The sequence below is a fragment of the Diadema antillarum genome, unplaced genomic scaffold (genome assembly GCF_040938485.1).
Source record: "Diadema antillarum isolate AM-2024a unplaced genomic scaffold, OU_Dant_1.0 scf00000160, whole genome shotgun sequence".
Classification (NCBI taxonomy): Eukaryota; Metazoa; Echinodermata; class Echinoidea; order Diadematoida; family Diadematidae; genus Diadema; species Diadema antillarum.
In genome coordinates this window covers 1,127,385-1,154,296 of record NW_027271049.1, presented here as the reverse complement: position 1 = coordinate 1,154,296, position 26,912 = coordinate 1,127,385, and the positions used below count along the sequence as shown (strand labels likewise).

The 26,912-nt window shown below is 38.6% G+C and overlaps 1 protein-coding gene across 1 annotated transcript in view; it reads left to right on the top strand.

Annotated features, from left to right (window-relative positions):
* LOC139722202 (septin-7-like) overlaps positions 1–26,912 on the top strand; it is a 102,133-nt gene that overhangs the window by 39,630 nt on the left and 35,591 nt on the right. The window contains exons 3-4 of the mRNA XM_071633518.1: positions 3,376–3,482; positions 24,699–24,799. Of these exons, the coding sequence (XP_071489619.1) occupies positions 3,376–3,482; positions 24,699–24,799 (208 nt within the window). The remainder of the gene's footprint in view (positions 1–3,375; positions 3,483–24,698; positions 24,800–26,912) is intronic.

The window sequence follows — 26,912 nt, the reverse complement described above, 5'->3', positions numbered from 1 at the left end:
TTTGATATCAGAGTTGACAGGGTATTTTTAAAGCGTGGAGGAAAGATGACATCACATGATGTAATAGCCAGACTGTTTAGATGCCCTTTGTCAACATTCTTTTCATCTGTTGTGTATTTTTTTAACCTTTTCTATTTCAAAGAAGAAAGGGAAGAGCTCAATCAGCTCTTACTCTGCAAAAATAACGTATACTATATTTTCCCTCTTTTTTTTTTCATCCAGCAAACCTGATTAATCAGAAAATAGCATACTATTCATGTGACCTTTTCTTAAAGATAGCGTTGCATTTTCTTTGCCGATACATTTTTTTTTTTCACCCCAGATTTGTGAAGCTACAGTGTATCTGCAATCAGGAAGCTTTTTTGGATACACAAAGTGCTATTTCTGATGATGTCATTGACACCAAAACACCAGTGCTTTTGAATCTTTGCCAGCATCGTGATTTCCGTCAGATCTTCTGTTCCATCACATGAGTTGATGCAGAGTTTACATAACCTAGAACCACTATGGAAGATACATCTTGAAGGATCATAGAGAATGTCAAGGAGATAAAGTTTGAGTGGTTAGAATATGTATTTTCTTTTCTTTTTTCTTTGGGGGGGGGGGAGGGGGAGGCTGATGGGCGATCTTGAACTGACTTTTGCTGCGTTTATCAAGTTCCCATGTTTGAAACATGTTTCAATACCCGTTATCAAAATGCCTTTGCAAACGCCTTGTGTTTCTCAAGTTGTTGGTTTATCAAAGTTCTCTATGGCGAGTCAATTGGGAGGCCTTATCACAGCACAGCTCCATTGCACTGTTTGACCCAAGGTTCGGAGATGTGTAGTTTTGCATTTATCAACTGCCCAAAACTACCCAAAAATTATTTGGAAACCTTAATTCTGCGCCAGAAGTGAGTTGATGAAAACACCCAAAGACGCATCTGAATGACACCACACTTTTTAAAAGAAAAGTTTACTGCCCCGTGAATCTAGAACAATATGTGGTATGGTTAGTCCCATTTAAATAAAAATGGAGTAAAAATGAGGTAAGAACAAAACCAGTGAAGTCCAAGGTACTTGGCAGCCATGCTTAATTCACTTATTATTCCTTGGCACAAAGGAAGATGGTTAAAAGGAAATATGAGGGAGGAAGGAAGGAAGGAAAAGCCACCTCTCATGAGGTTGATCGTCTGGTAGCAGACAAAGGGGCCCTGCAGAGTGCCATGTGCTAGCCAATGTCATTCACATTACTGGCACAGTCACTCATCCAAGGTGGCTTTTAACCCTTTAGTACCTGGATGTTTCTTGAGATGACAACCTGTTCTCACTGAAATTAGCACCAAATTGAATACTTCTATATTTGAATTATGAGAAAAATGATTGTGTTTGGAGCTTGTTAGGTGATATGCTATCGGCGTATCACCTCTTGAGTTTGTACGGAATCTTCCTCTTTCTTTTTGGTTTTATATTTGTTGGATTATATATCTCTAACTCTCCCTTGTTGTTTCCATTGTAAAGGGATGGCACAGTTTTCCAACGTCTTTTTTATGATGAATATTTGAGATAATGAAAAACAATACTCTTACAAAATATGAAAGAGCGTGTAATTCTCAGAGGAATTCGAAGTTTATTTAATAAAAATTGGTTTTGAAATGGCTGAGATATCTGAAACAAAGCAATACTATTAAACTAGAAAAGCACTCGGAGAGCACAGACCTCTGCCAAGCCAGCAATTCATTTCCCAAAATAGAAGCCTTTTGTTAATGTTATTACGCGGCACCTGGTGCCCGAGCAGAGATCACGCTTTAGTGCATGTAGGCCTATTTGAACCTCCAATATGTGCAACTTGAACCCCAAGTTCGTTGACCTTATATGCCAAAAGATGAAAAATCCTTCAAAAATCCATAAAAATTCCTGGATCACTACCAAAATTGAATGAGTTGTTCCTTGTGTCAGTGTCAACTTTTTATGCAAGTTTCATTTTAATCCGTACACAACTTTTAGAGTTATTTTGCAAACAGACAAACCAACGCCGATGATCACTTAACCTCCTCCTTCCTTGGTGGAGGTAATAAAAGGTGGGACCCACCTTTTGTCAGAATTGCTTTGTTTTACTTTGCTTTTGGATATCAGCCATTTCAAAACCAATTTTCATCAAGTAAACTTTGAATTCCTTGTAGAATTGTATGCTCTTTGGTATTTCATAAAGTGGTTTCTAGGTATCTTGCAAGAAGTTAAAAGCTGAATCCTCACCTCAACCAATACTATGCCATCCCTCTGATATGTACAACTATGTAATTCACGCTAATACCCCAGAATAGGTCACTAAATCGATGACGCAAAATAAGTGCTGCATTTATTATCGTTATTATAATTTATGGAAATTAAGTTGAACAACAGGGTGATATAAAGATAAAGCCAGGCAAAGAAAAGTACACACTTGCCCACGACGTCCAGGATGCACATGGGGTCAGCCGCAGGTACTTCACTAAGCTTTGAGAGGGGCAGGAGCAGCTACGTGTATGTTGCTTGGGGACTGAAGGGTTAAAGAGGGGATTCCCCCTCACAGCTCTTGAGGGTCGGAGGCATAAGAGAATGAGGCAATTGTCCTCATATTGTGTTCTCGAACTTCCTGCGCGGACCTGGTCATACATATACCTCCTTCCACAAGATGTGAGTCAGTCACAGCCAAACATTGCTAGAGGGCTGGGAGCGCAGTCCTGCTCTTGTGTCCGCGTTTCCCTTTGTAATCCCTGGAACAGAGGGTCCCTTCTATGCTTACCGTCACTGGGGTCAGGGGGTTAAGTCTTCTAAAAATAGAAGGAAAGAGAGATGTTTAATCCATGGGGTGGGCAAAATCTTGAACTACAGGCATTACTCATGAAGGTGAGTCTTGCATTGTAGTCTCCTATGATCATATATTATTTATTTAAAGGTCTTGCCTTGCTTTGTTAAACCGTAATAGGTATTGTGACATTTGGCAAGACTTCAAGATACCAGGTATTGTGGAAGGGTTGGATTACATTCGTAATTGCAGTGCAACAAAGTGTGGAAAGAATCTCATGGAAAACCAATGAATTTGGCCTTCAAGTACACCATGTTGCAGAGTAGGGTACCAAGTGCTCAGCTGAGTTTTTATATAGGGGTGTGGTAGTTAACATTAAAATGTTTGATGTTGCCATACCAAAAGTCTTACTTCCACTCCAGTGCTGTATTGGCATTTGATGACCAGTAAACTGCCGATAATACACTATTTTTTATTTACATGGTTGATGGTCTCAAAATGAGTGAGATTTACATTAACAAGCATACCTGAATACTGTAACTATCAGTGTGAATTACAACTGTATCCTGATTAAACGTCCTTCTTCTGTATTTTGTTCTCTCTATCCAGGTGAATCAGGACTCGGTAAAAGCACACTCATTAACTCCCTGTTCCTTACAGACCTCTACTCAGCAGAGTACCCCGGTCCATCACAACGAATCAAGAAGACAGTCAAGGTAAACTCTTTTTTCCCCTTGCAAGCTCTGCTCGTCCAACAGAACAATTTAGGCCTGTTCACAGTCCCCCGAATTAATGTTTTTTCTAAATTTATTTTTATGATGCGATGCAAAAATTGTTAATCCTTGTGCATGGACAACAAAAAAAATTGTTTTCTCTCGTGATAAATGTCGCTATGCAAAACTCAGTCCAGCATCACTTTTTCATAAACCCTTGTGATAATTTTCCTGTGCAGCATATATGTGAATGGCATGTGAAGAAGCTATCTAATTTTTCATTTTTTTTTATCCCGTAATGCATCTCGCCACAAACAGGTGCCTTGGGTCACACTCTGGTCATCATTAACACATGTGCAATGTAGACATTTTAAGTGCTTCATTTGCCACGAAGTAATTATTACTTTTGCTGTGTGAGAATGTTGGCAAATAAAATCTATTTTTGGCATCGCAATACAAAAACCGACAACTCCTGTGTGTGAATGCAGCCTCCGTAGTGATTTGCGTTTAATAGCTAAAGCTGGCCATATCGACCATAAACTTGTATTATAGGGTTTAATTGATGGGGGAAGGGGGTATGTGGATGGGGTGAGGTTGTCCACCGCATCCCCCCTTGCTAGAAACTTGATAAAAAATGTGATTTCTGAGTGCTTTATATTTCTGGATAATTAGCCATTTTGTAGTCCTTAAAAAGAAATGACACCATGATTCTAAATTGCTAGAAAAATTTAATTGTCCCTTATTTTCACCATATGATTTCACGAAATGACAAACTGCATCGCAGTGATGGAATATCTGGTTTTCGTGGGTCAGGGGGTAATGCTTCATGCCCCATTGGTAATCCCCCAGGAGCAGGCAGAGACAACATACCCTCCAATGTGTTACAGATGTACCTACCTTAGGATATCCTTTATCCGTTTTATGGGCAGCTGAAGTAAAAGGATATAATGCAGTGAAAGAGTGGGGAAGTGATATTTTCCTCTCAGTGCGACTGCAATGTCAATATTATTACTCTAAACATTATCTAAGACATATGTTGTATACACAGTTTCTTGGTTTTTATCTTCTTCTCTCTTCTTTTTTTCTTAACACCTGGCCAATGATTCCAGGTCATAGACACAATGCCATGGTACCAAACATGAACGAGCGATGAAAATATTTTGATTCAAAACAGTTTCACTGAGGCCTTATGGTTTTGTTTTCCCCATTTTCTTAAATGCAAACATTCATTTGATTTTGCGTGGCACTTGATATGACACCCCCACCCCCCCCCCACACACATATATACACACACAATCCTATCAAGAAAAAAATATGGGACAGAGGTCATAGCTGGGTAATGAAATATGGGGGGGGGGGTGGCAAGAAGAGAATGAGCTAGAGAAGGATATAGAGGTAAATAGGTGGTATCATATACATGTATATTTGTATCTTTATCTACATCGTATTCATCTGTTTTTCTATATGATCATATCTGTACATCTATGAATACATTTTCCAAATGACTGTAATTTATTGTATTAGACACGAATTGTGCAGGTTACAGAGATCTCCAAAGAATGAGCTGTGAATCCCTAATGTAATGATTTGATAGCATACAATAATCTTACATGATGCCTTATAGGCCTATTTGTTGTAACCCAGTAAACATTCATTTTGTCATCACAAAAAAAAAAGCAGACTGTCATTAAAGCAATTTTTCCTCCTTTTTTTTTTGGGGGGGGGGGGGGGGGGGGGGGGGCAAACAGCGGGCCTCAGCTTATAAAGCATCCAGACAATCATTTGCCAACATTTCTTTAAATAAACATATCTCTTCAAATGAGAATAGAAATTTGTATTGAATCTTCGCACATAAGATTTTTACATATTATTTTATGTTTTGTTTTTCTCTTGTGTGCTTTGATAAATCAGGCCCCTACTAAGTTGACGCAAGTTTTGAAAGGAAAGAAAAATCTTTTCCTTCACTTGTTCCAAATATTCAGATATAATAGCATATCAAGGTATCTCTTTGATGTGATATTTTATTGTCCTAGCTGAACTTATTCACTCGCGTATGATTTGACACAGCTCCATTAGAATTGATGTGAAGTTTTTGATGCCTTCAGATATGTCATGCACATTTAGTAGGATTTGTGCCTAAATGGCACGGATGAGTCGGGATTACGATCCCTAAGTGGGTTCAAAATCCCACGCAGCCTTTCAATTGACAGTAATTAGCATCGCAGGATAACATTTCTGTGGAAAAAGATTGCTTTTCCCTGTGATCAAATGATATTGAAGCCGTTTTATGTGAAATTGCCTTTCCAGGCCTTCTCTTCAAACTTTCTGTGTTTGCAATGAAGTTTGTATTTTTCTGTAACAGAGGCTAATATTACATGAGGTGCCAAATGCTGGCAGTATTTTGTATGGAGAATAAAATGGTTGCATGCAGGTGACTGCATAAATTCACACGAACTCCTGCTAGGTACAGTTCTCCCTTGCGTGTCACGATGATGCCGGAGCTGGCGCAGAATTGAGTTCACGCTCCGTCTCTCTTTCGATCTATCGCTATACATAGCACTCTGACTCATCTCGCAGAGTGAAGACGCTCCTGTGAAGTGGTGTCGAAAAATACTATCTCTCCCGCTCGAGCTTTTCCCTCCCGCCGGAGCTTTTCCCTGATTATGCTCTTTGCAACCTACTGATGGACGTGAAATCCAGTCCACTGTGTGCTCACGGCTTCCCCTGTTCCCATAGAATTATGCAACACTGGTGATGTGCTGTGCAGTGTAGTCCCATGTGTAGTGTTCTCTGTTGCCTGTGATGAATCTGAGACAGGTGTAAAACGTACATAATTTATGAACCTTGTGGAAAGAAGACTGAACTCGATCAATATCCGTGTGTCGAGTACAGGTCTGCAGAGGGACTTGAGCTTTGTGGCGTTCATATAATATAGCGCAGAAGAATATGTCTATAGGTTTTGCGCTCTATAAATTGATACATTATTATTATTATCATTATATTCATTTTAATACATTATGTGTGTACAGTTTGTGATCTAATTTGTCTGCTCAAAATTTTATTTACGTACTTAGTGAGTTTGTCCTTCCTGTGGTAAAACCCTTTCACAATTTAGAGGGTTTGTGTACTCTGTATCAATGTTAAACCAGCATTTGAAATGGAGTATAACAGTAACACAATTTCTGTTTACCTTTTTGACTAACCTCCTCCTCCTCTGCCGCCCCACTCCCACCCCACTCAGTATTTCTCTCTGATCTTTGGGAAACAATTCCGTGTCTGATTTCAGGCGTACTGGACTAATGGATAGATTTGGTATGCGGTTTTGTAGGAAATTCCTAAAAAGAGTGGGCATTTAGAATGAGACATGCCAAGCCATTTAGCTTCTCTCTGTTCTCTAATTTATTAATGCAGAAATTTTGGGGGATTTATTTGTTGAGTTCATGCTCTGCTGACTGTGCTATGTAGGTTTAAAGTGAGATGGTTTTTGTGGCTTGGCATTGCTGTAAAGCTGTGCATACAAAGGCCGCTCTTTTCTTTTATAGGGAGAGGTTTATGCATGCGAAGGTCATGCACTGTAGTGCTAAAAAACCAACAATTCTCCTTCATTTCCGAAATGCGTTCCAGGAAATGAAATAGTTACCAAATTCAGAGCACATTTGTTCAAACAGCACCGAATTATGTTTTATTGATATGACCTTATGGCAGAAATAAAGTCCTATGTAGACCCTTTGTCAACAGTTCTTACTCTTGTAATTCATGTAATTCAGTTGTATTTAAAAAGTCATATGTGCCAAATACAAGAGAATAGCACGAATATGAGATTACATATAAAGATAATGATGTATTGTAATTACATAGAGGCAGTAAGATGCTCTATGAGCCATACTTTGTGCTAAGATTATAATTATTGTGATTAGTACTTGTACATACCCTTGTATGCACATACATGAAGGTATGTTGAAATCTGAACCCTTCCCAATTTAGCTATCTCTCCTATTTGATTTTAGAATGTACTATAATATTTGTTGTTGCAAAATGGAATGAGAGTGGAATTATGTAGCCCCACTTATTACCATCTGTAATTATTGCCACAAGTATTTTCAACATTCACATTCAATATTATAGATGCACCAAGGTATAGGATTATCACATATGATAGACTTGTACAATGTTATACCTCTTGCAGATAAAAATGTAATGTGGGAACTGTGGGATGCCAGGCTTCCTTGTTTTCCCTGTAACCATACTGTTATAATTGAGCCTGTCTAACACTGAACAAAGTTTATGGAATGTAAAACAAGAAGGGCAGCCAACTGAGGTAGGCCTACATGTAGTACTGTCCTGTAGTGTGCCAGACATGATGACTATCTGTAACCTCCAGGGAATACAGGTATTTTCTTGAGGTCAAGATGGTAGGTCACCTCAGGTCAAATGTTTTTAAACTTTATTGCCGTCGTTTATGTTGGTGTTTTTTTCATTTATTAACCTCTGTTTTTAGTCTGATATTTTAGTGGATGATTTACAAAGAAACAAGTGCTAGCCACACAAACCTGATACAATTTCAGCAGGTCAAGCCATGGACACAAAGCAATGACCAAGTAGTCATCTTTATCATTGTGTTGATTTGCATAAATTTATGACACAGAATCGCACCAAATCTCAGTGATTTTGAAAGAGCTTTGTAATGAAGAAGAACATCCATATTAAGATGGATAAAATGTTTCTCACAACCAAACATGGCCTTATTTCACTGAATAAGTAACTTGCATTGAGTAATAAAACAAAAACAAAACAAAACAAAACAAAACAAAACCCTAGCACCTCTATGGCTGAAATAGTTAGAGATGGAAAAATTAAAAGAAAAGAATATTATTTATCACAGAGACTGGGATGAGTTGTAATGAAGTGTTTTGTTTTTTATTTGATTTGATTTGATTTGATTTTCCAGTAGCCTGGGCAGAAATGTATTGCTGATTGAGTGATACCAGGGTCCTGTTGTATGTCAAGTTGTGACTGATTCAATCTAGTTGTAAGTCCCTCAGTCACTCCCAAATAATTTCTTAAATCCATCTAAAAAAAGGTTAGAATTGATATCAGTCAGAACTTTTGCATTGAATTTTACAATTGAATGTAAATCAATCATCGGATATTAAAAAATAATAAATAAATTGCAAATTGTAGGTTACCTTGAAATTTACAATCAGTCAGTCATTCTTGACATCAGAACTATGCATAGAGTATTGTAATAGGTAGAGGAGGAATCACACTTTACCATGAGGGTAATTTTAAGGTCTGTGGGAATTTAGATTTGGAATACAAAGATACCAAAGTTAGGTACATGCTTTTTTTTTTTCAGTCTTACAGGATTGATATGATTCATACTGATCGGTGGCAATTTGAATTATATTAGACAGATATTTGCAAACTACAAGTTGAAATCAATTGGAAGTTTTATAAGACTGGGCCCTGCAGCTCTTTTGCAAACATGCTAGTGTTAATATCCTCATATATTGAGAGGAGATGTCCCTAAGTATACGACTTGTATCAAGCTAAGATCAGACTGGATTTGATATCAAACCAGGTTCAAGTAGCAGCACTTATCCCATAAATGTGTATCACCTTCCCGACTGGATGGCTATATATGGACCTGGACCTCAAGAAATGCATAATGCCAGGTCATAGTCTTAATACCAGAGGTGATGACACAAACACAAGTACAATTTTTTGCAGATTGAGAGATGTGTGCATTTATAAAGCATATTCTTAGGCAGGGATTTAAGAGAAACAGACAAAAAAGCTGTAACAAAATGAAGAGAGTTGTACAAACGTAGATACACTGTAGGAGGACAAGACATGGAGAAAAGGTCAGCTTCAGATCTTGTGCTGGCACTGTGATAACACGTACAATTGAAAAGACTGTTCAGATCCTTGATGAGATGGGGAGAAAAGGGGGTGTGGGGTGTGGGGGGGGGGGGGTAAGAGAAGAGGAGAGTTACATTTTTAGGGGAAGGGGATCGGCAGATATTTATATAGCTGTCCGGCAATGGTATTGAGCGTTTCAATTTCGAGCAGCTGTGGTCGCAGGCAGTCAGGAAATGATTAAAGCACCGGCGAACGAGGTCAGATCCTTGCTCGGATATATCTGCTCATCTGTTCCGCTGCCGAGCCCTCATAGTAGATTAAATCCATATTTTTGTATCATTTATTCCACAATTGAGCACTACTGTCCTTTCAGGTATAGACATAAGGTCAGAATGTTGGGGGAGGGGGGGATGTGTGTATAAAATGAAAAATCTGTACTGTAATAATGTAGAATGTTAGGCGTTTGTATTGTAAGCACCAGTGATATTAAACTATACCGTATTTGAAATTGATATGCTCGGGTTCTTGCATTGCTAACAATTTCATTCAATGTACAATTATTCTGTTAACAACAACAAAAACAACAAAGATTCACTGAGAACCCCCTTGTCATACATACTCTGACACACTTCTATTACCCTGCGATTGACAAGATTGATTTCTGTCAGTACAGCACATATTACATCGTTTATAACTTGGCCACAATAATGTAGTTGGTATTGAGGAGCAACTATGTAGGAAATAGAACTCATAACATAGAGACAGACCGCATAGCCATTGATGCACCAGATGCGACTACACTCTTGACAGGTGAAGTTTATGAGCGCGGCGTGCCAGGAGACATAACTTTCTGGCGTAAATCAATCCCCCGAAGAATGAAATGAGAGCCAGCCATGCGCGATTAATGGAGCAAAGTTCGGAGGCTGGATTTTGCCGCACGAGTCATGAATGTTTGTGTTCTCCACGGTCGATGTCGGAATTTGATACTGTTGAACGATTAGGAGAAAAATACCAATGGTTATGCTGTCACCACTTCAAACATTCTCTGTTAAAAGATTCGGCAGTCCATGACTGAAAGACGGCACAACCATACAAATGTGGAATATTTTGTGATGTGGAAAATTTCTGCATGTTTTATACCTGATACTCATGCAAAGATATAAATGTCTATACATTTGTAAATGTTGTGTACTACTTTTTGCTCATGTGAATTACTACAAGATACCTGTATTGTTTGTTTTACAGTTTGCAAAATAAAAAAGTGTGCCATCCATTTTGACTTTAACCGGAAAACATTTATCCCTAATTCTTGGGGCATTGCCTCCTGTCAAAAATGTCAAGTTTGTATCAGAAATCATATAAAATGGAGACCCGGGTTGAAGAATTCATGAAAATGTGACATTTCTGACTATTTTCAGCATTTATGAGTGGAAGATGTTCTTATGATATCCAGTGATGTATGTTTATGTTGATATCCAACTTTGTTTTATCAAATTTGACATGTGGGTACAGGTACAGTTGTATGCCAGTATCATCAATTGTAAGTCATTCTGAAATGAAAGAGATACACTTTTTGTATTTTAAAACTTTGTGAGGACTTACTTGAGTAACGGTACCTTTAGAATCTTCATTTTGGAAGTTCACTTTTTGGAGGGGTAATGAAAAGAACCCTCACAAGCCTTCGAGTATTACATGTACATTACAGGGCAAAGCTGATATACTCCAACTGCATGCCAATGAAGAAAATTGGGTCTTCTTTGTCAGGCCTGGAAAGCAGAGCTTTTTTTGAAAAAGAGTGAAGGTGCAGTGGAGGAGAGGAATTCCCAGGCTCTCAGACTTGTCAGATCTCGTTGCCAAAATGGCTGAGAAAAATCTCGCAGATCGCGGGGAGATGTGGAGGAGAGCCAGCCGCACGGAGGATTTATGTCGCAGAGACTGTGACGTGATTGCGCAGTTTGAGGTTCGGTTTCAGTGATGTCATAACCCCAGGAAAAAGTGCTGGATGCATGCAAAAAGCATGAGCTCTAGGAGATGGCTATTTCGTGTCATTCTGTTGACATCGAAAGTTTTTTTGGGGAAAAGATTGATTTCTCGACATGAAAATAAGCGAATGAAAACCAATGTTTTGCCGCACCCTTCGACGACATTTGATAGTTAATGGCAGACGTGTTTGTGGGAGTGGATTTGTGAGTCTCATGCGTAGTTGTTTTGTTTCGTTTAGCAAGTGTAGGGGTTGATTTCGCAGTGTAACCACACTTCATTTTCAACAAAATTGATAGATATGCTGACTTGACTTCTCCGTTTCACCAATAAAGGTGTGAAAGAGAGGGTGTTTTGATAGAAACAGCAGTGAACTGTGATCATTCTGTATCCTTTTGGTCAGTATCGAAGAATAAATTCACATAGAAAAGGTAATGTGTCACCAATTTTGCTCTTGCATTTCAGGATTGGCTTACACTAACATGTTACTGCCTCCGTACATATGATGTTCAATTGTAATTTTTGTAAAATTAATATGAAAGATTAGTGTGTTTATGTGCATGCTTGCAACATCTTCTGGAAGATTTTTAGTTGCAGTGTGTTACACATTATACTCTGAATGTAGAATCTATGTTTTGAAATGTGAATTTTCTGAAAATGTTAACATTTCTTTATATTGGATAATAGACTGTAATAATTTTTGTCCGTCAGGATGTATGGAATACGTAAATATTTCCATAATTATTAACCTTTCAAATCTCCCAGATTTTGATACTGTACTGTATGCACGAAATGTTTTGCGAGGTTTTATTTTCGCGAATTTCATGAGTCAGAGTGTGTTATTCGCAGATTTAAAGACATGTGAAAATATTGACTCTGATCCCGACATGAATGTGATGTGCACTAATAGGCCCTACAATTGTATACATTTCTCCATTCAGTACAGTATTCCACAATCACAAATTCAACCACTCGCGAAATCGTCGGAAAGTCCCAATTAGCGAGAATTTAGACTCACTAAATGTATGGTGTGTGCTGTATTCTACAGTTGTAAATGTACAGTGTGTAGGATCACCTTGACAGCCCTGCATGTTTAGCCATGTATATATTGTGATAGGAATATGTATTTCTTTGCTGTAGAGATCTATCCTTGTACAAAGGAGAAAGTTGTCACATGGGAAATTAACATTCTGCTCCCCCCCCCCCCCCCCAAAAAAAAAAAATGAATAAATAAATAAATAAAAATAAAAAGATTTTCACTACAATATGAGTTATTTCTGTAGGATTGTAGTTCAGAGAAATACATTTTTGTAAGCATTCATGGAGATTGATTTCTTATGTACATGAAGGGAGAAGCCTTATTACAGAAGTTACAGACGAGAAAGTCTGACCCTTGTCATTTCAGAATTTATTGCTTCCCTCATGCACTTGTGCTGCTGAATATTACTCTAGCAAATTGAAAACACTGTAAAAAGCATTGCTAATCTTGGTGAAAATACTCCAGAATATTATAAAAAGAGAAAGTTCATTTGACCTACCACTTGCATTGCTCTGACAAGGTTGCGGTCATTGATGAGTTGAAACTTTGATATGGTGGGAAAGAACGTTTGATAATTCGTCTTAACTAAAATTTAGCATCATAGCTGAAATTCTATATATCTTAACAACCTCCTTTCAAAGTTTCAAAGTCTTATAATGTACATTGTGGTATTGAATTTGAAAAATTTACAAAGCTTATTACTGTGATCTCTTGGATTGACCTATTTTCATTACATGACTCCTGTCTTACAAGCCATGTTTTTGTGATGACTGGCTTTCCTCTTTCCTGCTGTGGTAGGTTCTTGGAAATATAACTGGATAGAAATATAACTGGATGGAAATATATTTCACTGGAATGCTCTTTATCACATGTTCAGGATTTTGTGGTAATAGGTCACGTATGCATGGACGCACAAAGATAAAAACATCAAAGAGACATTCAGTATAAATGTTTTGAAGAGTGGACTGGTACATGTACATGAGCAGAAGGGCGGTCACATTAATGAAGAATTCACCTTGGAAATAAATGACCTTGCACTTTGGTATTCATAGCCTAATATGGAAATTATTGAATGGATGGTTGAATTTTATGTGGGTTTTTTTTCCTGTGCCATAAAAGAGAATTAGGTCTCAAATGATCCTCATTATCTGTATGTAGTGGGGCAGATCAACACCTCATAGACACGTTATCACGAGACATCCGTCAGTAAGTGTGAATTGGGCCCAAAGAGTTTCGAAAGGCGCCACAAAACCTGCTCAATAGTGAATATGACTCACTGTCATGATAGCATTTTTGCGATGTCCATTGAGTGGTGATAAAATCAATTTTATATGTTGTAATCATGATGATGGCTATTGATACTTAGAAAGGCACAATTAGCTAATCTCTTGCAAATTTCCACTCCCCCTTTCCCACCCCACCCCCAGTTTTTAAAGCCTCTATCAACAGAGTACTTTTACTATTTATGTTATGTCTGTCTGTTTGTGCACATTAAACCATCAAAACGTAAAATACATATGTATAGTCAGAAACCTTGATGATACATGTACCTCTTTATGGGTACTTTCCAGCTGCGGATGGTGTAATATGTACACTTGTAGTGATGTACACATATTTTGACATGACAGTGTAGGCTGTCCCCTACTATTGTTCTGAAGGTACGATTATGTACCCAATTGTACACATACACTGTGTACAACATATCAGTGTATCAGAGTACATGTAGATGGGTCAGTGGTGGAATATTTCTTTGTGACATACGTGAACAAGGCAATGTGTACATGTAGACTCCAGTCCAAACTTCTCATCTCTCTGGTTTACAGTTTGAGTTGACCAAATACATGAGAAATGGAAGCAACATAAATCTGGGAAATTTTGAGCAAAAGTCTCAGCATTTGATACTAGGTGACTTTGACTATATGTGGCCATAGAGATTTGTAATACTAGAACTAGTATGCATCTTTATGTATGATTGTTTGTTTTCATAGTATGCAGAATGTAGTATCCTGGTATGACAATGTATAATGCAGATGTTTTGCATCATGTGTTTAAGACATTAGTTAGCAAAATCTAGATGCTGATTTGATAGTTTAGAATAGTTTTTCCCACACAGAATTTCATTTTGCATTTCAGACCATTTCAGGTCATGAATTAAGTACAGTATGTGCCCACTGATGTGCAGTGTTTGTACACTAACACAAAAACGGACGTGTGGGACAGCATCTTACATGAATTACAAGTTGCAAGTTATTTCTTGTTCTACAAATGCTCTTTCAGGTTCTTGGCTACAGCTATGATAGTCTATGCAACCCTCTTTTGTCAAAGCATGTTATGTTGGATGCAGTTTTGACGAACAATTAATAAGTGAGAGAAAAGCGGGCAAGACGTGTTTGTGGTTTACCTCTAAAGTCTTTGAGTGCTTCAAATGCAGTTAAACATCAACTGAAACTGGAATGAATGATAAACTGCCATGCCTTGTGTCTCATGTAATAGCGTGTGTCTTTATTGGACTTTGGTCTCCTTTCAAGAGACTTCTTTTACTTTTTATGTTATTTTTTTCTAGTTTATATTTCAGTCATGCTAATGTGCATTAATTTTTACTTCTGTTCTCCAGGTGATTCATTGTGTTTATATCCTAGATGCTTGTACTTGAAAACTATGTACATTGCTTGAAGTGGAATGTAGCAACTTATAAAGTGAATTTTACTTTTCAATAGTCTTCTTCTTTGCTTTCACATATCAATATGCTGGAAAAGTCACAAAAACTGACACTATTATTCATCCTATTTGATCCATTTGTCCACATAGGACAAGGCAAATGTTTATCCATTGTATCTTTTCCAGCAGATTATGGAAACTATACAATAACAACTTTTATTTGATGGTGGTTTTGTTTTCATTGGGGACAAAAGTACTTGGATTTTCTTAGCGATGAGTTTGTTTTTGTTTAGTGATCAAGGAGGGCCTCAACCCACGAATCTAAAAGCCTTTTCTAATAACGGGAATTGGTATCTGTGTAATATTGGCTTTCAAGGAATACACTAGATGGTATAGCTGGGAGCATGTAAGAGTGGAAGACAAATACGTAATATATTTTGTTAGATTAATATTTCAGACAATTTCACTAGCACCACTTTGACGGAATGAGAAAGAGGAACATTGTTATTCTGCAAGAGAAAGAATAGAGACTTCCTACCTTCGATATAAACAGCACACTTCAGTGATATGTATGTACAATATAGTGAGCAATATTTCTGTAAGTGTTGCTTTTTAAAACTGACAGTCACCTTGTAAAATTTTTAGACAAAAAAATTGAGAAATATGCTGCACATACACCACAATATGGTCCTAGTTGTAGCTATAAATGTGTCTGATGTACCAAGTCAATGAAAGTCGGGATTTAAGGAGTTAAGAAAATACCAGAAAATGGCTAAGAATGAAAGGCATTTGTGTCTTGAAAATGGTTGCTGAGCAAAACATGGGTCAATATCTTCCTGTATTTAATAGTGTAATAAAAGTGCATGTAAATTACTAGCCAACTACCTTACACTCACCCAAACAAAGAAAAAAGAAATTATGTACAATGTAAATAGACACAAGCTTGTCTGTGAGGCGCTTGAACACATGTACCCATTCTAAAGGGACCATGAATGGCGACTGGACATTACCACAGGACATGTTAGCAATTTTCAAAGTGCATAAAAGCAGATATTAAATTGACTGGTAAATTATATTCTCCACAGAAAGAGAAGAGGAGTTTCTAGTCATGTTCATTGGTGCGAGGTATACCGCTGTCAGGGCCCAAGGGTATAGGTTTTTAAGGCAAGGAAGGCATTCAGCGAGGGTAGCCTCTTTTTCCGTTCTTCTTTTTTTATCCGTTATGAAGATATGATGGGGGTGATTATTCCATATGAAAAGGGGATTAGCCTAGAGGCGGTCTAATTTGATTATCTCACCCATCTGAGCACTCATGCAACTCAATCTCATCACGCCCTTGTGTGCTGTAGGTCGCATGCAAACTGGGTAGAGGGGGGGTTCGGAATGTTGGCAGTGCTCTCTGGGTAGTGCAGACTGGAAATCAATGGTAATCAACTTAATTAAGGGTTGATATTAGATGAGATTCATGGTTGCCATTAGAAAATATCTCAGATACTGGCAAACCATATGAATTTTCAGATTCATATCCTTACTATTTTGCAGTACGTTGTTTCCATGCCTGGGGGACATATTTACCAGTTTTCTTCTAAGGATCTGCTTTCGGTCTTTCTTTCTTTTTTTTTTTTTTTAGTTTTTATCAGCTATTGGGAATGTCACCAATGTTGGCTGATTAATGATGATTACTCTGTAGTCATTGATCACATACACACGTGTGTATAGAGCTTCTCACTGTGGGCATTGCATCCTGTATTCATTTTGGTTCTGCACCAATCCAAGCTTGAATGAAGTGAGTAGGATATCAATCATGAAGAGTGTGTGTGTACCTCTTTTTCTTCCTTTCTTCTGTTGACACCTGCTCTAGAAAGCATCTGGATATCAACTGGCTTGCGAAATTCGTGAAAATAAAAACCTCGCAAAATATTCGGCGTATACAGTATGTCATCACATTGTGTCAGTGTATCATTTAGAATGGGAGAGGGAGAGGGGTAGTCTTGATAATACAACTGTAGCAATCACATCGATAATAGTAATGGCTTGATTTTGCCCTAAATGCTTTGTCATATTGGAAATAGAATAAAGTGGTCTTGACTTCTGCATTTGGATAGAATAGTCTTTACATTGTATGAAACACATTCTGTCTGTAGCGATACATAGGATGTATTCTTCTAATCATGCTCAAGTTTGTACAGTGCACTTTCCTAGAGTAGCGACTGTTGTTTGCATACAGGTATAGATATGTATCTTTTTCAGGTTGATAATCTGTTTGCAGAAACCATTTGGACAGGTTTTCTTTTTGTTTCTTTTGTATTCATTAGTGCAAGAGTCTGTATTACTTAATCTTGATCGACAACAATAGAACTTACGATGCATGTTGTGGTGCTCGTATTGGGGCAGATTTCGGAAATATTTTGCTTGCACAATACATTCAAATTTCTCTCTCATACCAGAAGAAGCCACAATAAAACATTCATTTCAGCGATGTAGAAAGTTAGAAAACACTATGCCAAGAAACAACTGAACGTGTTTGTTTTTCTTATCCAAAGGGTAAAAGCCTTGTGAAAACATGTACATGTACACTGTATATCTATTTTTTTTTTTTAATGAGACATATCATGCTGTATATTCTCCTTTCTATTTTCCATTTATTTCTTATCTCCTTCCTCTCCACTGACTGTCATCTAATCCCACTTCCAGTGTAATTCCACACTTTAATTGCATCTGTTCTTTTCATGAACGATAATTCCACCATGTCCACGCTACTCCTACAGTACTGCCTCTCTATAACATCTCACAGTGGGACCGCTCTAGCATTAACCCTCAGATTGTCTGCCTGGTTCCATGTTCTAATCAATTCCCTGGCCCCCGTCGATGATAATCATGATGGTACATTCAGGTGTACCACCGCCAGTGACTCACCCAGGGGGCTCCGTCATAGACAGATGTTCCTGCGGTAACAAAGGGGACATCTTCATTTGCAGGCAGACATGCATCCGCCTCTGTGGCCCAGCCTTTTGTATGATGCCTCCAGCTATTGGCTAGGGCAAGGTGGCACACAAATTACTTGCAGCTCCTCCTCAAAAGTCTGGTGCTGGAGACTACACTTTTGTAGTAGATTCCTAGCATGTGAGCGTCTGTGTCTGTGCGTGTATGGAGCATAATTTTTCTTGTGGCAATTACTAGAGAAGTCTACACTTTTTATCTCTTTCACATGTTAAAAATGGTTATCTATAGATGTTGAACTCCAGGTAGTAGGGTTTAAAAGAGGCCGAGAGCATTGCATTGTTTTTTTTTTTTTTTTTTAATGGATTAATAAGTTTTGATGTATCAGAGAATGGGAGAAATGTGCAGAGTTTATTCATCATGAGCACATTCATGCAATAAGCAATGCAGTGTTATGGATTGTTTTGCCACAGTAAGACTGAAGGCAAATGTGTATTCAGACAGGACATGGTATGAGTGAATCTTTTCATGTGTTGTGCAAATACCCTTAGCACAGATGATTAGTTGTCTTATGGTCCTTCAGTATTACAAACTTTATTCCAGCATCCATATAATTTTATGTTTAAGTGTATTTTCTAGCGGTTAGGAATTCCTCCCCCCCCCCCCCCCCGACTGACAGACTTTATGCCAACATGGGTACATAATTTTATGTTTGCTATTTTCCACTGTTAAGAGACCCCCCCCCCCCCCCATCATCCGACAGAGTTAATGTTTTGCTATAAAGGTAAAAACCTAGCATGTGGCATAGACATGATGCATTTACAGCATGTGCAATTTACCTTAATTGCAGTTGCCATGACAGCAGCCGGAAAGCAGCAAATTGAATCCACAATTAGCAGTTGTTGCCATGGTAACCGTTATAATTTGTGTTTTGCAGTATCAAGTTTTCGTGGAATCTTTGTGAAGTATTTTCTAGGAATACAAGATTCACTTCAGGGATACCAACATGAATGACGTAGGGACTATTTTTCTTTCTTGTGCTCATATTTTTGTTGTTCAACGTGCAACTACTATGTACGTGTATCTGCCTTTTTCAATATTTGTTATTCAACTTATAATTTGGTGTAGCATGATGATTAAACATCGATAAAAAAAGTTTTCTTATTAGAGACTAAAAGTGAAGGAGGTATATCTGTCATGAATAGACATCGAGCCTGCATCAAGAATCACATGTTTTGATTGTCTGTAATCTACCAGACTACCATTGAATTGGAGAAATATTGTATTCATTATGTGTATGTCACAATAGTTGTTGTACAATAGCGTGAGTCATTATGTACACATCCACTCCTGTGCATATTTTGCTCTCTACAAGGACATTATCTGGGTATAACTGCAGCAATTTGCTAGTTTTACTGTCTCATCAGTAGTGAATAGAAAGGCAAAGTTTGCTTCTTCTTCTTTCTTTTTTTCTTCTTTTTTTTTTGGTGGTGGTGGCAGGCTTTAGTTCTCAATACTCGGATAGTAATCTGCATACTAAATTTTGACACAAGAATTGAACAACAAGACTATACATTGATAATATCCAGGTACATCGTACTTGTCATATGTGTAGTATGTGATATAGATTGTATGTGTAGTTCTGCAGTTTGAGCTGAAGTGCAATTTTTAGGATCAAACTTCGAGGACAGGGACAGTCTGTTTTGTCGTATTGATGAACATGTCTTTGTTATTAACCATCTGTGCATAAAGTCATCATTTCCTCTGTCTACATGTATCTGTCTATCTATGTGTCTGTCTGTCTGTCTGTCTGTCTGTCTGTCTGTCTCTGTCTCTGTCTCTGTCTGTCTGTCTCTCTCTCATATACATGTACATGTATACAACTGTATGAAATGTACCAGCAAGAGCTAAATTGGGGTTGTACTACTTTTTAAACGTTTAGAGACTTGACATTTTTATTTAGAGTACTGTAGCCCCCTCATTTAAACTGGAATTTACATGGATGGATAAATGAATTGCAAGGGTATATTGCGTGTGGACTGTTACCATTGGCTGTGAAATACTGGATATATGCCATATATTTCGTGAGTTTAAATTTTTGCGAATCAGGAATTCCTGACGATTTCGCAAGTAGTTAAATTCGCAGTTGTGGAGTCCTGTACTGAACTGAGAAATGTACACGCGTACGTCACATCCGCATCGGAATCAGAGTCAATATTATTGCGTGTCTTTAATTTCACGAATAGCACCTGACTCGCGAAATTCACGAAAATAAAAACCTCGGGAAATATTCGGCGTATACAGTACTTGCGTTCATCACTCCAGACATGAACTTTCACTCCAACCACAACTGTCTCCCCTTCCACATCATGCCCATGAAAATGATTCTGGAAGTATTCTCACACACTGTAAGTTTTGTATGTTTTAAAACCCGGTGTGGATGTCATATCCAGTGGGATTTTGTGCTCAGCTGAATGAAACAGGATTTTTGTAAGTGGTGGCATGCAACCGTGCTTGGAAGTTATAAGTTGTTGTAAGTTGATGCCAATGGTTTCTGCTGAGGTCTCAATGGTTGATGTTCTATAAAGGGGAGATCATGAAGTGATTTCTCATTGTGTACTTAATTCAGCCTTACACGGTATATTGGGTAGCCCTGGGCTCTTAGTTAACCCATTGAGGACGAGTCCCGAGTATACTCGGGCAAGTGTCTGTGTGGAAATGCGTGTTGTAGCAAAATCAGCCTGTCCTCAGCGGGTTAAGCCTGCAAGGTGTGGCATTTGGGTGTGGTGCATATTTAGGGGCCTACCCGTCACCAACCCCCATCATCTCACCCCTCCACATCCAGTGAAGGTACCACAGATCCCAGCCCGAGTCTAGAAACTCCAGCTAAGCCTTTCACCATCTCACTCCACGTGTACATGTGATGTGTGCGGCAGACTAAATAAATAGTGGATGACCTCCCCCAATCCCTACATGTGTTGTTAGCTATCTTCTTCACTCTTCTGATCATTCTCATAATGCTGGCGTATAGAGGGCACCAGACGAGGCTCCTCCCATACTCCCAACCTTTCCTGCCTGTAAAAATAATGCCCCAAGAGTCATATTACCTGCCATTTTTTTTTCTGTGTCCTGCCTTCTCTTTTTGACCCCAGTTTATTTCATTTTCATTTCCCTGCGATGTTGTGAGAATTGGGAGAATGCACATCAAAACTGCGGGCGAACATTATGAGTGAATTTGGAGGGATGGTTCGGTCGTAATGTACCAAAGCCGCTGATCTCTGAACCCTGCGTCTCGTTAACGTTCCCATGAAAAATGGGGCTCGTTTGTGCCCTGACAATCAGCGTGGGGATTTGATGATGTTAGACCAGGGGTACATGAGGTCGTTATCTCTTGTCAGCGATTCACTCATGTATGGCTGCATTTTTTTGTCTGGCCCTGGTATATATCCACAAATAATGTGTCTCTCCCTCACCTTTTGTTAGGTTAAGTGTATTCCGATTGTATGATAAACCACATCTGCCCAGTCTTCCTTATTCTTACGAGGAGCCCTTGAAGCTTTTGAAAACATCTCTTCAAATTCCCAGAGGATATTAAAGCTTTTCTGATACGGGAATTACCCATATTATTACGGATGTGTATTTTTTTAAATATATTGAGATGCATGTAAAATGCAGGTACAGTGTATCTCCCTTGACCCGTTGAGGACTGGCTGATTTTGCTATATCACACACATTTCCCATAGACACCTGCCTGAGTATGGTCGGGACGAGACCTCAGTTTTCAAAAGAAACCTCCATGATTGTGGCTTGTAAATGCTAGCAGCTCTGACTTGTGTATTTGCATCTCTTTCTAGGAATAGATGGTTGACTGACATAGTAAATTGTGTGCATATTATGCATTGGTTAGATGGCATCGTGTTGTTTGTCTATCTCTGTTTGTCTGTCTGTCTGTCTGTCTGTCTGTCTGTCTGTCTGTCTGTCTGTCTGTCTGTCTTTCTGTCTGTGAGGAGGGGGAGGGGCATTAGGGATGCTTTAATTTTGCTTTTGACATAATTTCATACAGACTGCTCTCTCATTATTCTCCCTAATCATTGTTCCGAGTCACCGTCTGCAGCAAATTCCGACTGATTTTGCGTCAGACAGGTCTTTGCTATTATAAAGAAATGTGTTCTTTGAAGATGTACATTGTATGACAGTCTTACTGATCCTGTAAAACTGTTTGTGCATTTGAATTTTTCTGTTGTCATTACTGAGTAATAAAAATGAGTGCAAGTTTATGTTGCAGGTTGTAAGAGCTTGCTTTGCCTTTACTTTCAGAGTTAGATTTCTTTAAACCTTTTAGATTAAGAAAACTAGAGAAAGAGATAGAGAGAGATATACAAACAAAGACAAAGAGGGAGCTATTGAAAGAAGAAATGAATTTGGAAAGAGAATGAGAACAACTATTAACCATTTCAGATTGACAAAAGAGCTTATTGATATTAAAATGTGTTCTTTGACACACATTTCATGCCCATCAAGTTATTTCTGTGAGTCTGTTAAATTTATAGCAAGCTTGAAGGCACAGTTCTCCCCAGCATGTATCTCAAGTCATATACAATGTGACTAATCGTACTCTGGAGGTGTTTTCCAGTTGAGGTAGGCTTGGGTTTTTGGTTGGTGCGCATTTCTGATCTGAATGGTTTCTCGACCTCTAGCGTATGTGTGAAAGAGGTAGAGCTCATCAGCTTGACCTTCATTCACTTCCCTCAGCAAACAGCGCTCTGTTTGTATAATGTGTGTGGTGCATGCATACTCTTGCTTCTACAGTATGTGCATGAGGATCCATGTCTTAGGATGACAGGCCATACATAGGACAGGGCTATAGCGTGGAATGCCATTCACATGTTGCGATCGGCGAGAAGACTCATTCGAATGTCCGAATACTCCATGACTGTAAACGTGACTTGAAGTGTGTGACGGAGGTATGAGTGCAAGCAAAAACCAAAACAAACCAATGCTACCGTACGTGTACTGTGGATCTGAAAGTGGACTGCATCTCTTGTGTGCATGCATCACGAGCGGAGGGAAAATCACTTAGCGATAACAGCGTGGCAATGAAATCATCCCGTTTTGATGTGGCTGGCAGCTCTCTGTGCTAACCTCATTCATTTCTTATTTTCCTTCCTCTCACACACACACACACACACACTCACTCACTCACATACATATGCACACACTCATGTCGTATGAAGCCATAATGTTTCCTGTGCGGCATTTCATTACAGTCTAATTAGATTTTCCACCTAAGAAATGGGATAATGAGGTTCTGCAACCGCACTAGCTCTTGTCACTTCTCAGACATTCGTAACAAGTACCTTTAATCATCCAATTACCCCCCTCCCCACACACATACACACACAAGGAAAATCTTTTTCGGTAAACTCCCCTCCCTCCATGTACAGAATCAGATGCACACTTTGGAAAAGCAGTTGTAGTGTCAAACTTGAAATTGTTCATGTTTCGTTGAAATGGAATGAGGTTTAAGATTCAGTAAAGCAGCCGCAGCCATCCAACCATCCCCCACCCCCATGTAAAAGTAATATTAAGAACTAGCACAACAAGAAAAAAAAAAACACATAAAATGCATTATTGGAAAATATACTGGTCTATCATTGATGTAGAGCAGTATTTGACCTTACCTTACATCTTCGAAAAAATTATGATGCTTTATAGGGGAATAGGATAGTGTCCTTTCTTTGTTGTCATTATGCCATGGTTCCAGGTATTAGATTGTGCAAAACAAAGAGTATGGAGCAGTTTACTACTGTAGTTGTCTCTTATGACAACAGAGCAGCTGTGTCAAGATTTTCTTGTTTTTAAGATGAGTCGACCTCTTTTTTTTTCTTTCTTTTTTTTGGTGGTCTTCTCTTGGTAGTGATGTGAAATCAGATTGTGTATTGCTGTACTGTATAGTTCACCAGTTACTGTACGAGCTGAAATTTTCGCGTACAGATATTTTCGCGAAATGCTACTTGGAGGACATTTTCGCGTGTTGTTAATTTCGCAGTTGTGAGGGTCTAACTGAACTTAGTTATTCGCGCGTTGTTATTTTCGCGTGTTGTTATTTTCGCGGTTCAAAGGCGATTCGCAAAATTCGCGAAAAATAAAACCACCGCGAAAATCTCGGCTCGTACAGTACCTTCTTCTTGTTCAATCATATTAGCATTTTCCAGTGATTGACAGAAGATATCACTGGCATATTCTTAGTTTGGAAGGTGTTTTGTACGTGTATCGAATCCAAGTTGTAAAGAAAAATAGTAGGAAAATTACCCAGTGTTACAGCGACATACAAGACATGTTTAGATAGTCATTTAGTTAGACACAAGGTTGTCCGTGAGGATCACGGTGTTATGAATCAATGCAAGTCAACATACGTTTGTATTGCATACTGTATAAGCTGTTATTTTCGTGAAAGAGGTCACAGACATTTTCGCGAGATGTTGTTTTCGCGAGTTGGCACCGACACTATCGAAAAAGCACAACCCCAGCGCATGGCCACATTTTCGCGTGTTGACTAATTCACGATCCAATTGTGATTCGTGAATTTGGCGAAAATTAAACACTCCTAAAAATGATAGCTTACACAGTAGTTCCTTTAACAATAGTAAAATTACCGCTGGAAGAGTAAATAGATTGATGTCTCTACAATGTTTCTTTACTCTCCCCTACCCCCCCCCCCCCCCCCCCCCATGCTACAGGTGGAAACATCACAAGTCGTCCTCAAGGAAAATGGAGTCCAGCTGAGACTGACAATTGTAGATACACCAGGCTTCGGCGACCAAGTAGACAACAGCAACTGGTAAACATTTCTGTGAACTCATTGGGCAGTTAGCCTATTGTCGTGAATATATGTATGTATATATATATATATATATATATATATATATATATATATATATCCCTTCCCACATCCAACAAACTAAAGAAGCACTTGGGAGAGTGCAACTTTCGCCAAGCAGCTCATTTCCACCCATATACACATACACGTGTATGCTAAAAATGGCCCTATTTTTCTCATTCACAATAATAAAGAATCCTTTATAATGTCTCTGCCGTAGCTTCTTGCTGCACCTTGAGTGCACTCTTGTGTGTTTATGCGCACCTCAAATGCAAGCAGCTTGAATCCCCTCATTTGTTGGCTCTATATCCTGATGATAATCCTTCAAAAGAAATTTTTTTTTTACAAATCCTGGATCCAGGCAGTGATCTGGATCACTCCCAAAATTTATCTGTTCCTTCTGTCATTATCAACTCTTTCTGAAAATTTTATCCTGATCTGTTCCTAACTTTTTGAGTGATTTTACAAACAGACAAACAAACCAATGGCTACAAAAAAAAGTAATCTCCTTGTCAGAGGTAACTAGAAATGTTCCTTTGATACAAGATCTGCATTCATATATGAAGTAGAAAGAGTAAAGACTACCTCCCCCCGCCCCGACACACACACACACATACACTGACATTTGTTGTTTTATCATCAATACTCAAATATCAAATGTCTGTGGTGTGGTCAAATTACAAAATCATGCAGTTTTTATAGCAGAATTTCTGCACTATTCAGCTTATAACCGTATACGTGACGTGCAACAAATTTTGTATTCACATTCAGGTAGGCTAGAATGCACTCGACTGTAGGAAGAGGAACCAGTTAAATCTCAGAGGAATGAATATCAAAGGCCATTCCGTTTAAAAGTTTGCGATAGCGCTTCCAAGGAGACAAAAAACTCGGCATGAGGTGATCGCCGAACAGTAGCACATCTGACGGACTGAACTGGCTGTTTTGGAGAGAGCTCAAGCCTTGTATCCAAGTTTAGTCAACAAGCCGCAGCAAAACCTTATTTGATACAGATCTATCTATCTATCTCTCCTCGCAAACCCTCCCGTAGTAATCTGATTACGTGTTTATTTCCGAGACCAAAAACACCGCGCAGCGTTTCCCACACTGTTTTAGGTTGAGTGGGATAAAACGAGACACCCTAAACAACCGAATGATGAGGAGCATATTACCCGATACCCATGAAATCATGAAACCTTGAACTGGAAATATCTGCAATATTTACTGGTAGCTGGATGCACCGGTGGCATAAACACCCACGGTGCATCTCGCATTGCTAGTGAGGAAGACTGCACAATATCTCGTTCATCAGTGGCATCAAGTAACATTCCCTAAACCGTGCTTTTGCTGTTTTGCAGGGGCTCAAATTCCCTCCTCAACAATCCTTATAAACAATGCTTTACAGGCAGAAATTCACACACCCCTCTGGCTGCCCCCAAACAAACTGCAGAGAATACTTTTTGTGTTGTTGTCTCCGATGAAACAACAAGTTTTTGTTTTTCAATATCTACCTGTGTCCATGTTTGGCAAGATGCACAGGTAGTTCTTAAAGCCAAGTATGATTTTGTAAGCGCAAGTCCCTAATAGAGGGAAAGTGTTTTTTCAGTCTCTTTAAAGATTATACACTTAAAATGCTGATCTTCTCATATGGAATATTTGGCCAAGCAGTTTTAAAAAAAAGAGTAAGAAAAAGAAAAACAAACATATCTTGAAACTGAATAGTTTATAAATGCAGCTATTAGTGTGTGGGATTTTCAGTTAATGTAACTGCTGTAAACTTCTTATGCAAGACTATGTAGAGATATGTAGTATATAAATAATATATATGATATGGGCATTATATATAATCTCAGAGTTGTGTTTGAAGCAATCTGGTTCTACTGATCTTTTTGTGGCATTTCCTTGTGACAAGTCTATTATCACAGGATGTTTTCCTCACTAAATATAACAGCAGGAGCCAAGATATATCTAAACCATATGGCTGAGATGGAACCAGTTGACTCGCAGGATGATTGAGATCTATCACGTCTATTTCTGTGCAAACTTATCTCTCCTTGTGTCACGAGAATTGCCAAGA